The 19,774-nt window shown below is 33.8% G+C and overlaps 1 protein-coding gene across 6 annotated transcripts in view; it reads right to left on the reverse strand.

Moving 5' to 3' along the window:
- LOC107192645 (talin-1) overlaps positions 1-19,774 on the reverse strand; it is a 125,147-nt gene that overhangs the window by 22,669 nt on the left and 82,704 nt on the right. For all 6 annotated transcript variants that reach the window (XM_015581951.1, XM_015581952.1, XM_015581954.1 and 3 more), the window contains 6 exons: positions 8,159-8,351; positions 6,420-6,821; positions 5,712-5,982; positions 4,399-4,902; positions 3,468-3,565; positions 1,709-1,797 (listed from right to left, as the gene is read on the reverse strand). In XM_015581951.1, coding sequence (XP_015437437.1) covers positions 1,709-1,797; positions 3,468-3,565; positions 4,399-4,902; positions 5,712-5,982; positions 6,420-6,821; positions 8,159-8,297 — 1,503 coding nt within the window. In that variant the 5' untranslated portion in view covers positions 8,298-8,351. The remainder of the gene's footprint in view (positions 1-1,708; positions 1,798-3,467; positions 3,566-4,398; positions 4,903-5,711; positions 5,983-6,419; positions 6,822-8,158; positions 8,352-19,774) is intronic.

Consider the following 19,774-nt stretch of genomic DNA (forward strand, 5'->3'; position numbering starts at 1 on the left):
AAGATTTGCATATATATCCACAGTTCATTGATTATAACTGTACAATGACAGACACACTAATTATGGACATTTTACGAATTGGAAGTACACAAAATCTAAAAGAATCTCGAAAGGATTACTCGTATGTTTTGAGCAAATTTTTAAGTAACAGCAGACTGAGTGAGTTGAAAAATTTATATTTAACTATTTTCACTATATACATATACTGTATGTATGTGCTTGGCTGTTGCTGTACAGCGAGATGAGTTATGAAATTGGATCGAGTCATAGTGCCTTTTGCTTAAAAACAGAAAAGAATTGGCTGCATAAAAATCAGTATAGTATCACCTTTAGTAGTCTAGAAGAATCAGTTGATATTATTTCGACTGTATACCCAATTACATGACTCACTCAGTATAAGATTCTTTAATCCTTTACGCGGTACCTTAACTCTTTTCAATTTCAAATTTCTCAAAAAATAGATTTTGACGAGAGATGTCCTGTCTCTTTTCGTATATAACGTAGATAAATAATTAACTTAATAAGTATCTTCATTAATGAAAAGGAGGGAATATGAGTACATTTTCTTCCATCTTCTTCAGAAAAATTTAGCAAGACCTAACACTGACAAAAAGAAATAATTTATGTTTTTGGCAACTCAAAAAAAGTTCAGGACCGTAAAAGATTAACCACTCCTTAACCGAATAATTTGAAAAGTGCTACTTAATAATAATTTTCTTGGTGACCAAATCATCAAATGATTCAAGATACAGATAAATTTAGCAATACAGATTTCACTGACTAATAGACATTAATAAGTTACTGTTATAAAGTAACACATAATTATTAAGGTATATAATGTAAATGACAGAAGAACATTATCATACAAAAATATCATTACATTTCAGTGACTTCTGTATTTTCTTGCTAAGAACAGAATAGAATCAAACTAAAGGACAAAAAATAACGTAATTTAGTTAAATTAGTTATTTTTAATTAACCAATTGCACAACAACTGAATTTTTTATCATCGTGTACCTACTCTGTGTCCGTAATAGAAGGCGCCTAGCATGAAAATAAGTTTAACCGTCTATTAGTCGTACAGAAAATTGCTTCAGCACAAAATGAAATCGACTTGACACCGATTTCTGTAACTTAAATGTATCGCCAATATACGCTGCGATCCGTCAAAGAGGCTCAATCTAAGCTACTACTACAGTGGAACCAACGATTAGCTCTTGCTCGCGTGAACGATCAGTGTTTCTCCGTCATTCATAAAATCCTTTAATTATTATATAATTTTAATTTCAATAATGACATACAAACAGCTAAAAATATTGCACACCATAAAATAAACACTTGATTAAGAATACTCGACATTTCGAAAATGTGAGAACGAAATTTTAGATTTTCAGTGTAAAAAAACTAAATCTAAATTTCTAAACTAAACTTCCACCATGAATATCTCAAAAGTTTATCAGTATCTGACCCTACAATGGGGTAGTTTCGTAAACAGAATGACGATGTCTCTACCAGTCTGCAAAGTCTGAACTAAATCGGAGTTCCGAAGAACGTGCACATATCTTGTAAGACGAATCATTGTAAACCAAAGTACCTTATGAATTGTATTATTTCGTTTCTATAGTCTCAGAGGATGAGGTTCGAACTGAACGGCAATCACTCAGATTCGACAGGAGCAGGGGCCTTTTAAGTTTCTCATAATTCTTACCATCGGTGGAGCGTGAGCGATGTTCACCTGGCCACTGACAGTCGTGTACTGAGCACCGCCCATGTGCCCGGTCCCATATGGTCGAGCCCCTATAAATCGTATCATGCAACTAGCCGAGTGATATTTACAAAGATCGATCGTCGCGATCGATTGCAGGACACCGAGCACGCTCAACAAGAAGCTAAATACCCACTAATCGGCTCCGTGATGCGAAGCGACACATTTAGACGGAAAAGCTTTTGAGGCTGACGCCGTATTTCGCGTATATAACGAGGAAACAAAACGCGCGCGCGCGCGTGCGTGTGTGTGTGTGTTTGTGTGTGTGGGGTGTGTGTGTGTGTGTGTGTGTGTGTGTGTGTGTGTGTGTGAAGGTGAAAAAAGATTTGTCCGGTAGTAGATTCTGATAGTCTAACCCCTTGCCCTATAACACAATCGATTATTCGGTTTTCTTTGAGTCGAAGTGAAATGCCATGTTGTTGGCGTTAATATCTAACTTTTACAGTGAAAATACAGTTGCGATAAGTACAAAATTCCTTTTGTTTCTGGGAAACTAGCGACAGCAACGTAATCTTGGAGTCTGTAGACGTCAAGAAAATCGTAAGGCAAGAGATTAAAGCTTCCTCCACTTCAGATCGAATAATTAGGTATACCACTAAGTAATTCACGATAGTTTCAATATGGTGGCAATACATTTTAGATTCAGAATATGTTTACAATCTTCTTTTTAGTCGAGATGACAAAGGATGATGGGAATGAATAACGAATGTTATTAAAATGGGATAGGTATTTGAATTATTTTGAAATGAATAGTAAGTTTCACAAAAAATAGTGGTCTACTTATTGGAACACTTAATATAATGCACGAGCATATCGAGTCATAAAGAGAAGCTTACTTAAAAATATTCTATTTTATATTGTACTTCGTAATATTCTTAAATAAATTTTTTATTATTTATTTCTTTGTACTGATAAAAACGAAGTATTCATTTTCATTTCTGGAGAACTGGTAAAAATAGATCAGAAATTTCTAACTATTTATTACGAATAAGAATGTAAATTTAATAAATACTTTAAAAAAATAATTTCACAGTCGAATATAAGTTTCAGTGAGTAATAAAATTTGAAGTGAATTATATTGAGAAATTATCTATTTGCCAGCAGGAAATCGTAATAATGTGTATTATTTTTATATTTGAAAGTAAGTATACGCTCCAAAACGGTGATTAAAAAATTTTCTTGATATTTATTTTTCAAAAATTGTAACTTTATACTTGTCTCTAATTACGTTAATTCTTCCACTCGTTGTTATATTCTCTAAATGTATATTTGTGACCTTCAGATTTGTTATTAAAATAAGATAAGCGTCTATTCTCACATCGCAGGGATCTTTTCAAACTTGTCAAATTATAATTACAGTATATACAAAATCGACGATATCAATGGCGGACGCCCAATTCCAATTCAAACGTGCAAGGATATTCCTGATAATATTCAGGCAACGCCAAAATACAATGTCTTGTCTCATCTTCGTTAAAAATATTTAGTGATAAAGGTATCACATTAACAATGTACAAAAAATTAGTACGTTCTATTAAGTGTTTCACGTTAGAGGAACTGAACAATTGGATATAACAATTTATTAAGGATTATAGACATTATTATAATTAGCAACAACAGAAGTCCAGAATCAGGAAGTTACATCTACTTGACACAAGACACTGATTTCGGAGAATTTGTGAAAATATTTAAGATTTCTTACCGTCTCCTCCAACTCTCATGACTGCTGGTATAGCGACTGACACGGCTTCCACATTTCCCTTGCCGACGTTACTCGTTTCGTGTTGCATAATTGTTGCTCTATTGAGGAAATACAATTTTATTAATAATTTTGCAACAGAAAAATATGATAAATATTATTATTGTTATAGCAACTAATAATTAAACGTTGTTTTGAAAATTTATTATTAGTAAGATATCGATGCAATTATTTAAAATTATTTACAATAGGCTTATTCTAAAATGATACATTATTCATAAAGATTATACAAATTCTGGAAACAGATCTGATACTTCTTTCTCAAGATAGCGGATGGAGCGGTAACTCAAGACTTCTGAATACCTGAAGTTATATCGAATTATCTTTATTTTTGATTTAGGAAGGAGAAAATCATCATAGAGAACCAAATCGGGTGAATAGGACAACTAAGAAGTACGAGACCTGTTTAAGTCGAAAAGTTGAGAATGACTAGTGAAGTGAAAGTTTTGACTACATATCGCTCACTCCGCCATCTTGAAAAAGAGTCTGCACAGCCGTTGTACACAGTATACATATATTCTCAAAAGAGAATTATGTACAATAATGCATAATAAAAATCACCAATAATATTTCACAAAGAACTTCTTTTTGAATTAACATTAAATCATATTCAAAAACTCAAGACAGAAATCCCATTAACTTTGAAGATCCACGTCTCCTTTTAGCTTCCATATAGCTTCTCTGTCTACGTTTCAAAAACTCTTCCGTGTTCTCAACGAAAATTCCCGAAAGCCTAAATCAATTCCCTAATGTACATTACACAACGTTCAACAACGAAGAAGACATTGACAACGAAAGATCAGCTAGCATCGATAATTGCCTTACCTAGCCTCAATTAACAAAAATTAGCACAAAAAACAAAGGCAAGACTCACTTCAGAGGCGACACACTGTCTTCGACCATAGTGGAGCCTTCGTCTCCCTCGATACCAAAGTGATCCTTGGCCTTCTGCTTCTTTAGGATGATGTCGATGTAACCGGAAATGAGCTGGAGGATCTGCTCGGCCTCGGTGGTCTGCACGCTGTAATACTGATCAGAATAATCGCCGAAATCGAGGGTGAACGTGTTTGGTGAGGCTCCCCAACGTCGGACGGTAGTCAATGGCCAGGTCTTCAGGATTTCTTTTGTTTTTTCGTCGAGTCGCAGGACCGAGTCTTTCGTGACGCCAAGCAGACGTGGCACTAGCTTGTTCTTGCCTTTCATCTTTTCTTTCACCAGGAAGAACGTGACACCATACGTGCTCAATGATCTTGCCGTTTTTGTGTAGAGAACCTTTGCATCGAGCTCGGAAAGGCCTACGTGCTTTTTGTGCTCCGCGAAGATCTTCTTCTCGATGCCTTTTACTTTCAGGTAGGACTGTGGCAGGAATTCCTTAAGACTGTGAGAACAATCTATGTTAAGGATTAATTTAACCAAAGCAATAATGTATTGGAATTGGGCAACAGTATTGGGTCGACTCATAAATATACTAAATAGATCCATTATGCAAATTCATATTTTTCGATTAAGTTAAAGAGATGTCTATATTTGCTTCACTGGACATTTTATTAAAGTAAATTTTATGAATCTATTGTTTTTACAGAAGATTTTATTAACACTAGAATTACCAAACCTGTCAAAATGTCGGATTAAAGAGTTACTATTTTACCATTACTGAAATTATAATGGTGCTTTTAACGGGATTTACGTTGGCTTTGAATTTACTACAGATTTTATATATTCTGTATATTATTGTGTTATATGTATAATTTAATTTAGTATATATTCAATGCTGGTACTTCTAGTGTGAAAATTTACTGAAGTTGTTTTTGTTCTAGGTGGTGGAATACACTGTATGCATAAAATTCATAGTCTAGTCATGGATAATCCGTAGATTTTTCCGTAATACTTTCACACGGTATCTATGTGAAATTCTAATTCATTGTTTAGATAACATCATTGCCAATTATAATGTAATTAATGTAAGTAATTTCAATAAAACCAATTCTAATAAATAATACAAAGTAACCTGCCCCACAAAATGTAAAGGAAAATAATCGATTACTAAAATTAGGCTTTTAAACAAGCAGTAGTTAATATTTTGATATTATCTCGGCAACAAAAGTTTGTGTAAAATAGTCACAAAATCTTTTTCTAATTTTCTGTGAAATTATACATCTACATATTATTTATTAAATAATCTCTTACTCGAGAAAGCCGGGTTTGTGTTTGTCTTCTTTGTGGTCGCCAAATTGAATCTGACATTGTATTCCAGCGAAAGTGCAAGCTTTTTCCTGAGTAACTGGATGCGTGCCGTCTAGGATTGCATCTCTTGCCTGAACGTACAAAAGAGATAATTGCACCGGATCCCGGCTGTCGATATTTTGATCCGAGAAGAAAAACTTCCTCCGCAGCAACACCGTTTCCGACTCGTCTATTCCTTGCTCCCGTAACGTCTTGCTGGGGTCTATCCAATTCACTGCAAAAAAGATATTACATTTTTGTTTCAATGGATAATTAGAAGCAGTACTATATTACAGTAATATTGACTACAAAATAAAAATTATTAAATAGTAATAATAATAGTAGTAAACTTTCAAGCAATGCATGTTTCATCATTATATAGTACTCTTAAATTAAGTTTTATACTCTTAATAATTTTTACTTTTGTACTACGAAACTATAAGAGAATAATTTTCCTTAGCGAAAAAGTTCTTGTTAACAAAGCCTCGGAGAACTTTTTCGCTAAGGAAAAAGTTGTTTCAAATCACCCCGGGAAAACCACCCCTTTCAAGGAATTACATCTATTTTGGGACAGCGTGTATAAATAAATAATAAAAATTTAATAAAATAAATTCAAAATCCTCTAACTATTTTGACATCTGAGATAAAATCAAGATTATTTAGAATCGTTACCCTCGTCGTCGGTCTTCAGTTTCTTCCTCAGCTGATCCATCTTCGCGTCCCGTTCGCCTTTTTCCTCTTTCCGTCTCTTCAGAGTGAGGGTGCCGAAATTGCCCGGTTTTTGGTTCTCGGTCTCTTCGTCGGCCAGCTCCCGCACCAGCGAGTACTCGTCATGATTCGTGATGCCTATCTTTGTACAAATTACTACCATGAGATTGGCGACGGGTTGACTGTCGTCTACAAGCAACGTCTTCAGCGTTCCATCCAGCATGCGCACTCTGAGGGTACGCAGTTTCCGCCGGTACTCGAGAAGATCGCCGTTCCTCAGAATGTAATAATCGAGATTCCGCCCTGGCTCCAGCCAGACTCCTTTCTTGACGTCCTCGTCGGCAAGGAATAGCCCGTAGTCCTTCGCTGAAACGATCAAACGATGACTCCATTGTATTGGTTTGGCGGGCAGGTGATTTCGTTTCTCGCGTATGTAGAATCGACGGAGTGCTTTTAAGTACCAATGGCCTTTGGCTGAATTTTCGATGGGGAAAATCATATTATTGATCAATTATAATGAAGGGAATTAGATTTTTAGTGATACAAAGTATTATTATTTAAAAATTGATGTTTTCTTTTTAATGTCTTGAAACGAAAAAATATTCCCGCCAACTCGATAATTGAAGACAGCAGGGGATAAATATGACCGGTCACATTTTTGGTTTTTATAAAAGAACAGTTTTAAAGTTCAGAACGATCTCGACCAATTCCATGTTACTGAAATTGTGTTTTTTTTGGCTTTGGGATTAATCAATCGTTTGAACGTTAATTGTCGCCCTCATGAATATTTCAAAAATATTGATTGCCGTAACATTAGTTATACCCCTTGTATTTTTACAAAATTTTGTACCTTATCAGGTATCACTCTTTAGGTTACTCTTAAAATGTTATTTAAGTTCTTAATTTGAGTATTTCGTGGACTTATCGCATTATTCCCATGTATACCAATTTTTAAAAGGTTTGTATTTTTAGCCCTTTAAAAGCTAGCCGGGTCAATACGTTCTAAGGTAATTTTTGTTGTCAGTGTCTACTGACTGTGAGACATATGCTCCCAAATTCAAATATTTATCAAAATAAATAAAACGTACAAAGCAAAAGATATATTAGATGTCCAGCAGCCAAAGTAAAAAAATAGACTAAAACTGTACAATGTTCAACCTATAGAATTGGACTCTGTATTAAATGTTTTACACCTCACCATTCATAATATTATAATTAATTACCTTATTCTATCAATCATATGACTTTGTTAACCAGTTCGTAAGACATTCCAATGAATAAACTTATTTCCCAGTTGTTATAGTATTTTCTGTCACCATTGTGACCTACTGAAGCATATCATCCGATTCTACAGGATCAATGGAATTACATATATCATTTTTAAAATTATGCATAACCTATGCTTTTCTTCATATTTGAGTGTATTATACCCTATACTACTATATTATTGAGTTTATCGTTAAAAAAAAATAAATCCGCCTCGGAAGGGTTAAAATACGTAATATTCCTGATATACAAGTATGACTATACTTCCTCTATGTTCACGTTGATAATAAATAGATTGTACGAATTTCCTTATATATTCCACGACATCATCCTCAATATCACGTGTTTTATGGAGAAAAAAAATATATGTGAACCCGTACGTGTCTGCGCGCGTTATCATAGGTCGCTGAATATTTTAGGCAAAAGTAGGAGCTTACGTTGGCCCATGTTACTCGCTTCAGCGAGCTTCTCTCTGATAATACGGCAAGCATCGTAAACGGATGTGCTCGGGTCGAATTGCATCATCTTCGTGGCGTTTTTCTCCGGTATGGAGATACGCAAGGATAGGGTGGCCATTGCGACTGCCTGGGGTGATCTTCTGTGTGCACGAAAACCACTGGAATCACTCGACTGAAACAGAGAAATAAATTCCGTGAGGAGCTTCGAAATTGTTTCACGTTTCGTTCGTGACGTTGCTTCGAGCGATACGCAACACGAACAATGAATAGAAATAAACAGCTGATCGGTAGACTATGGGATCACTGTGCAAATATTATACATCAATCTCCATAAACTATTTTGCAAATATCAAGTTTTATAAGCCATTTTGGAAATCTCAATTTTTGTAAGCCTTTTTGGAAATCTCAATTTTTATAACCCATTTTGAAAATATCAATTTTTATAAGTCATTTGGGAAATGTCAATTTTTAGAAGCCATTTTGAAAACATCAATCTTCAATACCATTTTGGAAAAATCAAACTTCGTAAGCTGTTTTTGAAATATCAATCTTGATAAGTCAGTTTCGAAATATCAACATTTCATAAGCTGTGCAAATTTCAATTTTCGTAAGGTATTTTGCAAAAATGAAAATCACAGAAATACTGATTATAGCAATTACAGGAATTTATTTAGCCAAAATAGAAAAATTTGTAGCAATTTTTGTCGAAGTTTTTATTATTGCATTTTACACGTTAGCTTGTGCTATAAATGTATAAAGTCCATTGTCTATTGAACCGCATTTATATTTGTGTTGTTGTATGTATAGACTTTTTAGAAATGCTGTGCAAGTTCACGGTTTTAGGAATTAATGTAACAAAATGGGAATGTAAAATTAGTGTCCTCCTGGGATACCTAGTCTGTTTGGGTCATACACGAAACTTTTATTGAACATATTGTAGCTTTAGTTTCATAATGTATTGCATCTTCACATTAATATGAAGAAAAAACTAATGGTGCAATGATATATAAATAATTATGCGGGGGGTGTTTGTACAAGCCATGTGCACATTTATAGAACAATTTACAAACACGTTGGTTAAATAGAAATTTATGTTCACTATCAAGTATTCATATTAAATTTAAAACAAAATAAAAAATAAGTCAAATTTATTTGCTTATATATGTAGAACCTAGAGTAGGATTTAATTACATTAATTTATTCAGGAAGTTAGTAAACTAACAAAAATTACTATCAATTATTTATGTTATTAATTTATAACTGTGTTATCTTCTTATTCCTCATACTTAATTTTTATCGTCAATTTTTCTCCTATGTCTATATACTGTATAATTTACAAAACAAATATTTTTCAATTTATTATAGCATTATTATCGCTCGAATAAAATTGTAACTAATATGAATTCTGCTAAAATCCATGACTCTAATATTAAAAAAACAACTAATAGAATAAATTTTCAGTTACATGGTCCTTGAGATAAATAACCAAGGACATTGTACTCTGAAAATTATTGCAAATTAATCCAGTAAATTCTAGTTCCATAAAAATATTTTTCTTGTCACACACATCAAAAGATAACCGGAGCGTTTATTCTCCGTTGTTGAAGTCGATAAATAATAAGAAGCGACGCTCCGGCGATTCGCAGACCGATTCACAGTATTACGAAGAACATAAAGGAGTTTATGCGGATATACGATTTCCAGTTTACTGTTGAATCAAGTGCAACAAGTTGCAACGTATTGGGCATTATGCTCGCTGGAGAGTCACCGGTACTATCTGTGCTCGTAATTGTACCTTATCGTAAAACAAAAGGCATTTCTTGCCGATCCTCTAAATTTGTGATATCTGTTATCCCTCGTTAATTTGGTTTTGCAACGCAATTCGTTCCATTAAAACACCTTCAGTTGGTCGTTTTACTTGAAAATTGCTAGAACAATTTACAGGATGTGCAATGCTGTTTATAAATATTAACATATTGGTGATCGCTGACGAAAAATCTCACTTTCATAGTGTTGGTAATTGGAAATGAGACATTTTTCTTACATAACGATATCTTTCTTACATTGGAATATTATTGGTTTTGTTGTAGTGGATATTTTCAGTTTTGTGTCCGAATTCGATGGACAAATGAATTTTTAGCAAAATTTCATTGATTGCCAATGTGTTAAGATAACTGGCCCATACGAAGAAAATAATGTTTAAAAAAATTATAGGTTTCAGGCTCGTTTTATTACTTTATATGTAAGTGTCGTCAATCGAGCTTCTATGTCCACTAAACCATATTTATTTCAGACATTTAACAATTTTGTAACGCCTTATTATATTTACTTCATATTCAATAACTATTCTAATACGTATGAACAAGAGTGTATATTTATGCTTCGTTATGCATATTTCGTTTGCAAACAGCCCAGTAAAAATTAATCGAACCACTTTTGTTGAATAAATATAATTTAACCTCGTACAAACCACATTGCTTTAAAAACATTATGATACAAACATACAAAAAATGTGTGCATTCTAATTTCATGAACAAGCTGAAAGAATTCAACCAGGGAATGAGATGAAGTCTAAAAAGTTATTAGATATAAAAATACAATAAAAAAGTGAATTCTAATGGCTTGATAATGAATAACTAAATCTTGCAGTAAAAATTAAAGAAAAATTCTGCTTGTTTTCGCTAACAAATAGACAGCAGATTTTATGCATTTATAACATGCAAGAGTATCACAAACCAAATGTATTCAAAAACCTAATAAAATCTACATAATAAGATAATTCTTCCACCTAAAAGCTGATGAAACCGTTAAAAAAATAAATAAATTCATGTCTGATATTCGTATAAAAATTCACTACAACAATAAATAAAATTTAACTAAGTCTTTGTTTCAACTGAAATTCGACGAAACCCTTAAACAAAGTGAACAAATTTCTGTCTGACATTCGCATAAAAATTCACAGCCATTCGAGAAATATTCAGTAAAAGTGTATGCATTGCAAAATACTCAACCAGAAAATTTTAAAAATTGCAAAAACAACATCGAAGATTATTTTTCCATCATTTCCTCCTATTTTTCTGAAACCAGGCAGAGCAACGGATTAAAAATATCTCGCTATCGGATGAAAGGGGAAGTCACCGTGGAACTTCTGTCTATAGTATATTGATCTTCCGTGGTATGATACATTTGCCATAGCATTTGCCACAGTGTGCAGCATGGGATTCACGGAGGACATGAGCCTAGAACCCACCCCCGTCACGGGGTATTTCCTGCTAATAAAAATAAATTGTGATCAGCGTCGTACGTAATTAAATCGATCCGAGGAAACGAGTCCTCTCATTTGCGCTCTGCGGGACGCCGAAACTCCACCATCGAGCTTCATTTGCATCAACGAGTTACGAATGATCCCCGAGTGTCGAGCAAATAAATTACCGTAATGAAAAAGAGTCGACAAGCCTAATTGCTAGACTCGGTAGTTGCCTTTATTTGTAGGAACATTTTATTTTATTCTTTGACAAAAGTTACGATTCGTAGCGTGATAGACTTACAAAATAAAGGCACTTATGTTCTTGCTGCCTAAGAGGCTTGTAAAGTTATTATTTTTAAATTAAATTAGAAAATTGTTGTACAACCGGGTTGGATTAAATTTCACGCAGAAACTCTGTTACTGTTTATTTTTGTTTAGTGATATATTAGGTGTAATCGGAAGCAAACCGCTATTTTCTTATATTATTATGAGCTGTATTTTAAGTTGAAAATATTTTCGTGAATTTTCACTGAACAATAATGGTATGGGATGTCGAGAAAATATTACGAATATAAATGAAACAGTATACATCTTTAATTTCCATAAGAAAGAATGCTGGTTTCGTTTTGAAATAGTAGATTATTTATTGGTACACCTAATATATTTTATTTATTAATTAATTCTTTCACTTTGCACGGACTTTTTCAATCGCGTAAAGTGTCAAAACTCGTTTCTTTAAAAATTTATTTTAAAATTCAGTATAGCGTATATTACTGATTTATAAAATATTGTTCTCTTTATCAAACTTCGTCTACATTTTATTCAAAATATCTTCCAATACTACACATTATTAAAGAGTAATAAAGGAAAATATTCTATTTAAAATTATTCTTTCACCAGTAATCAATATCAAATTGCTATAAATAAAATTTTACTCTTAGTATATCAATAAATTTCGTTGCAACTTCGTTTACGAAAAAAAGTTGGTTTATTATGTATGTAGCAATTAAAAAAATCAATAACGTCCTTCACATATTGTACACAAATTTTTTCAAGTCAAAAACAGCTTGTTCTTCAATCCTGAACATCGTGTAACATATAATTTTTTCATGAAACACGATTTTCATTTGAAAATTGAATGCTATTTCATGGATTCGTGGTGGCTTGACGCTGTTTTATAAAAAGGAATTCCACGCGAGAATGGAAAGACCAAGCCGGTTATGTTAATTAGAAACTTAATTAATTACAAAGTTTCGTTCTTGATGAAATAGTTCGGCCAAAGGAGAAACACATTACACTAACCACATCCCGCGGACTGTAATTCTGTTAAGAAGCAGAAACTAAGAGCGGATTAAGGAATCTGATATTAAGCAGGGTTTACATGAATTCTAATGCAACTTCAAATCCAATTCTCACATGAAACAGCTGAATCTAGCTGGACATTAATTTATGCCTCTCAGAAAACAAATTGATTAACGCTATCAAATAAATAAAAAATCAAGGATAACATAAGTAATACATTTATCAATTTAGCTTAGAATGTAGGTTGAAACAAGTAGTACAGAGTAAATATTTTAGACGTAAATGAATTTGAAAATTCTTAATGAGAAGGGCTAAAATTGTGAAATTAGAAAAGAATGCAGTTCATTGGCGATTTTTTTATTATTACATTGCATTTATAATAAAGTTGTATGATTTGTATATAGATTAATTGCTTTTAAATTAAGAATTCAAAAAAATAGTTCTGATTAAGAAAGTAAATTTTTAAGAAAATATGTAATGTAGACTTATTTCCATTTGTACCATAAAATTCGTGAAATATCGACCTAAGTAGTGCAAAGAAATAAATCGCAAATTGAAATACATGCTATCATAGTAATCCACATTTTATCACTAATGTCGCACTAGCACTTTTTATTACAGACATTAATCGTTTGTACGAATAGTGTCAAATATAGGGGCATGAGTTTCTTATTTACAAAATCAAATGTCAGCGTTACTGCAACAAACCAATAATTTTATCACTTAAAAAAACCACAAAACAATACACTGGTTTTCACCATCCCCAACTCTGAACATATCAACAAACAATCTCTTATCGAAACTATCCTCAACGCGACAAAAAACTGAATAATCACTTGTCCAAGTGACCTCAACATGACAAAATATTAAATAATTTCCTGTCAAACTATCCTGAATATGACAATACATTCTTGCCAGTAAAATCTATAACAAAACCCCAACACGCACAAACTATTATATTTATTATAAAGAAAATGATTCGTAAATTTTGATAAATGAGAATTTCTTATCGAATCACGATAATCCAACATTTATTTCCAGAATTCTGTAAATGGAAAAATGTCGAACGGTAGAAAAGAACTAATAAATTACAGTTCACCAGCACAATTGATCTTTCGCCAATAAAAAATCTATTTCCGTCGCGGTGTCGGCTTCTAATCGAGCCTGCGCGAGAAAAATGTCCGTCTGATTTCAAAAATATATTAGACACCCACGGGGGATGGCGCACGATATATTGCGATTCGCTCCGCATACGAAGAGACCGCCAATTATAGACTGTTTCGTTCGTTTATTCCCTTTTTTTTTTTCTTACGTGTCCCGATAGGGGTGGAAAGAGATGGAGGTGAAGGTGGTTCACACGCATAAATTCGTTGCAAGTACACCCTACGCCACTGTGAACCACCATCCTTAAAGGTTGCCAGGCAACGCTGGTCTCTGACTGTGTCAAACTCGAGCACAACCACCCGAGACCATCCCTTCTTACGAACCCAACCCTCTCCATCCCCCTTCTTACCTTTCCCACTATCTTTGTCTCTCTTTTTTCCCAACAGCGTTGCAACTTTCTTGTTTTTTCTTACCCTCTTCATTCCCGACACTGTATTTTCACCCTTCTTTCCCCAAGTTTTCCACTCTTTTTCTTTTCCTTGTCGCCACCCTCCTGCACTTGGTTCTACGTTTCTTCTTATCCATCTAATTTTCACTGTTCCCTCTCTCCAATCCGCGTTATATCTTCGTGTTGTTTTATCGTTTATGGATTTCATTTTCTCGTGCCTTTGAATTGTATTCTCAGATTTACCGAGTGGTTTTTCCTTTTTATTCAATTGTTTATTTGTTTAGGTTGTTACTGTTAATTTACCTTTCTTGAATATGTTCATAAAGATTCCGGAAATTGTAAATGGTTCGTTTCGATATTTTATATTTAACTTCTTTGACGAAGTACATGCTTAATTTGTGTTGAATTAGTTCGTTCGTCAATACATAATTACATATTATTGTATGTTTCTTGAAATAATTTTATAATAATTCTGTAAATGTAGTATGTATTAAAGTTTTGAATGCAGATCTTTCTTACATTTAAGATATGCAATCTTCATACATAGTTTTAATAATTAATTCAATAGAAAATTATTTTCAAAAAACTTCTGCAATTTTTATATAAACTAAGATCGCGTAATAATAAGTCTACTCTTTCTACACATTATTTTTATAGAACAAGACAGTACTAATCTAATGATTCTCTATTTTGTATATTAGTTTTTATTCGGAGTTTGAATTTTTTAATTATCTTAACCTATCTTTTCTTCATAGTATTCCAAACACATTTTGTCTAACATAAACAAATACTTTATTCTGTCCAATATAAAACAGAAAAGGACAAAACAGTAATAGCATGAATACTAAAGGATGATGAATATGATGAATATTAACAGGTCAGCATTGATAGTTAACAAAAATTGGAACATCTTCAAATTGCTTTGTTACATAAGTACATTTGCTTTAATAATCATAGAAACTTACGGGAACCTGCGCCAAGTTCATTTCGGAACTCCAGCCCCGTTAATGTATGCGTTGATATTGTAGAATTCCTCGACTAATAATTTCGTTGGACTTTATCTTCGACCGAATTAACTCGTTCAGCATTCATGAAAGTTGTAAACGAGGATAATCAAGAGATCACTGAGCGTTCCACGCAGAGACATCGTGCCTCTGAATTATTTAAGAAGCTTATCGCTTTGCTCATGTTATTTTAATCTCGGCGGAATAATCTGAAGCAACATTTCCAAACACTTTTCAATTATCTAATTAATGTTAACAATTTTTGTAAATTGTAAATTTTTATTCCTTAGTTGCTTGAAGTTAAAGATTTCCTTGCGCTTAAAACATGTCCTTTTTTAAAATAAAATATAGATCCTAAATCCATTCATAGAAACCGCAATTGAAAAGCAAATCGCAATTTATATCTCCTTGTAATAGTAAAATATTACACTTCTGAAATTTTTATAGACTTCACACAATACAAACGTAATTAAAAGAGTTAACTTTTACGAGCTGCAAGTAACATACACATTATATAATAATTTACTCAAATTTACACAACCCCAGTTTTCAAGAATATATTTTTATAGTTCGAAGTTCACACAGAGCCTCAATACAAAAAATTTTTTAACGATCTTGTTTGACACGTTGGTTTACAATTTTTGTTATGGCCGGTATCGAAACTTTGCAGATCCTTTGAAGCACCATTGGATTATAAAGAATTGTCTCAACGAGGTCATGTTTGGAAACACCTTTATGAGGAAAATATTGCCCGAAGTTTTAAAACGGCCTTGTTTCTATCGAAAATCGTTATTAACACGTCGACTGTCGACGTTTTCATTATTCGGACAATAACATCTATCGAAGTCCTTGCTATTAAGAATATAAATATTAACGTATTGAATTTTGTAGTCACTATGTATTCAGATCATTACTACAAATTGTATTTTACAGATTGTAAATATTACTATTTAAAAGCTCAACGTTGTATCACGTAATGACTGGAGTCAACCACCATGGCAGTATTTGTAGTAACATGAAACAATTTCTATAATATCTACTACTCGAGACAGTTCTCTTACTTTTTATACCTAGACTACGGATTTTATGCATTTATAACGATAAAATTATTAAAAACTCACTATACTAAAGGTTTGTGTATTGTTCCTAATAAAACTTTTCATAGAATATTCATACGTTTAAGAAACATTCAATGTTGTATTAGCAAATCTCATTCGTATACCTTATTCACACTTGATCATCAATTGCAGCATCACTTTCGTAGAGTTAAGTTCCTTGAAAACATTAGGAATAAAAAATTTCTCTATAAGGGACAAATTTCGTGCAAGAAGAGAGTCCATACAGTAGTTTCTAAAATTATTTGCGCTAGTTCCACATCGTCCTATACCTCCAAACCGATTCAAACACGGTGGTTGCTCAACCCCTTTTCGTAAAGAAATTCTTGAAAATATTGGAAATTCAAAATCTCTAAATAGAGGGGACAAATTTCGTGTAAGTAGAAAGGTTGTACAGTACTTTCGAAGATTATTTACACTACATATTTCTTCGTCATTCTATAGTTCCAAACCGACTCATACACAATGGTTGCTCAGACCCTTTCCAAAAACAGCTCATAAAATCATTCGGAATACAAATTTTCGTGCAAGTAGAGAGGCAATATAGTAGTTTCTAAAATTATTTACACCATTTCTGCGTCGTCTTATAGCTTGAAATCGTCTGTAACACGATGGTTGCTCAGACCCTTTCCAAAAAAAAGCTCATAAAATCATTCGGAATACAAATTTTCGTGCAAGTAGAGAGGCAGTACAGTAAAGTATAAAATCATTTACACCATTTCTGCGTCGTCTTATAGCTTCAAATCGTCTGCAACACGATGGTTGCTCAGCGGGCGCGCGTTCCAAGCGAAATTGAAATAAACGGCGAAACAACCCCCCTAGATCCATTATCCGATCCGATGTGCCATTCCCGTTGCAAAAATCGATTCTCCCGTTGAACAAAGTTACTTCGCTCAACCGCGGGCACGTCACTTTCCAATTTCCATGGAATGTATTTAGAGGAATGACCTCATTAACCGCAATTGGGTCGACTCGAGACGAATGTGTATCCATGCGGCCACAATATGCCGCTTCGACGCCGCGGATCATTATTTATATGGCCGACGACCATCGTTAACGAGCGACCGCGTTTTATGGTTTCGCGAGTCGCGACGAAAACGACAATGGTGTTGGTCGGTGGACAAATTTTTTCCACCCGTTTTTACCTCTCGCGTTACACGGCTATCCCGGGGACCCGGCGGATGTTAATTGCCCGTTAAATCGAGCGTCTTGTTTATTTCGAGGCTACTCCTCTGTACGCTTTCGAGAATTGTTCTGGTAGCAGGTAGATCAAGTGCGATGTTTTTTTCAGGGACTTCTACCGAAACGTAAAATACCGGTATTATACCGGTATTATACCGGTATTTTTCGGTTTTACCTTCGTAATAATGTTGGAACGTATAGTTCAACCGCGCGCCGTCTTTAACGGTTCCTACATATGTATCCGCTAGAGGATTCTGGCGACACTAGTCGTCACGTGTACGGTATTCGGAAACGTTCGTCACGTTCGGTTTTTTGATAATGTATCCCAATGTAAATAAATAACTTTAAAAACGATTGATCCACTGACTTCCAAAAGATCCACCTCTAACACGTAACCCTTATACAAACCGAAATACGAAAATATCGGTATATTTACCTTTTACCGGTAATTTTTCAGTTTTCCTATTATATTACAATTTTCAAGATATTTATAAGCAGTTATTAAAAGCCGATATTATGTTAGCGATGTTAGATCGAAACCGATATGGTACTGCTGCAATCACTGTAGTATCAAGAAACCAATGTAATTACCAGCATTTTTCTGGTACTATGTATAGTGTGATCGCGAATGTAAAAGAATAAGGTAGTTGTCCCAATTTTCGATCAGTTAGTAAGAAGTCAACACTTTTTAATGGAAAAATGAAAAATAAATCTTTTTGATTTTAACAGTTAATTTTAACGCTAATATAGTCATAATAGCAAAGTAAATAATTAGATTCTATATATGTTTAAATGAGTACGATACAACTGAGAATAAAAATGTTGATGATCCAGACGTCGATCACTAATTTACGGTCGGAACTTGTCGATCAATAATTGTCTTAGTATTCGATCCAGTCGATCAAGAAAAGGGGAGTTATAAAGAAAGTTTAGCGCTCACACAAATGGGTAAAAAATAATTCTGAAACTAAAATGCTATTAAAATCACAATATTTATAAAAATGATCGAGAACTGGATCTTGATTCTTGATCTACAACTGGGACATTTACCTTACAATGTTACAAAAGTTACAATCGTCGGAACAACGCGTCGATAACAAACGCCAAGTGTCGCGACATTAATCGGTACCGGGGTACCGCCTTATGGTGCGTTTAGACCAAACTAGATTTTGTAATGAAGCATGCAATAAAATATATAAATCTTCAAAATTGAAATTATTCTAAATAAAATTAAGAAACATTTAATCATAACGAAGAATAATGATTCATAAATAAATATTATTAAAAGACAAACATCAAAAAGGTATTTTAAAATAAACTTTTACTTGATGTGTTTTTTTCTTGACTTTAATTTTGCAAAAACTATTAAACTGGATAACAATATCCGTTGACTATGGAAAACAATTTCCGTTGACAATTTTCGTCACAGGCGTGTCCCCCACTACTTTTAGACTCGATTTTCGGGATATAAAAAGGGACGCGTACAGCTCATCCGCGGATCATACTCATATCAGAAATCTAGCTAGTGAGATCAGGTATTAAAGTCCTTATCAAGCATTTCTAAAAGTAAGCTAAACTCTGCATAACAAATCCCCGCATTTCTCAGTGCGTGAAAACCGAGAACGTTGGAATTAGCTTCCGCGATTACACTTTTTTTGAATATACTTTTATACGTTCATATATGTATTTATAATTCAGTGTTGTTCGTTTCAACTCTAGAATAACATCTAAATTCCCAGCTAGAAGCGAACCCACAAAGGCATACTTTTACGAGGCCCATAGTGGCTCCCTGTGATGAAATAGGCACAGGTTCGTCCACGACGTCTAAACCATCCTAGTGGCTCCCTGAGATGAAATAGGCTCGGTTTGGACCACGACAACCTATCCCAGTGGCTCCCTGAGATGAAATAGGCACAGGTTCGTCCACGTAACAAACTCTAAAAAACCAAACTCGCCATTTCCTTGTCTCTCGCAGCCGCTTAGCCCTGGCTCGTAACACGGTATACCTTTATTGGCATAATACCGGCATCAAATTCATACCGGTTTTAAGTCCCTGGTGTTTTTTTGTATACATTGTGTCCCAACAACTAAGCAGAAACTAGAATTCTAACGCAACTTCAGATCCAATTCTCATATCAAACAAGTGAATCTAGCTGGACCATACTTTTTGCCTCTCAAAAAATAATTTAATAA

This window comes from Dufourea novaeangliae, unplaced genomic scaffold (assembly GCF_001272555.1).
Source record: "Dufourea novaeangliae isolate 0120121106 unplaced genomic scaffold, ASM127255v1 scaffold393, whole genome shotgun sequence".
In the NCBI taxonomy this organism is placed as follows: Eukaryota; Metazoa; Arthropoda; class Insecta; order Hymenoptera; family Halictidae; genus Dufourea; species Dufourea novaeangliae.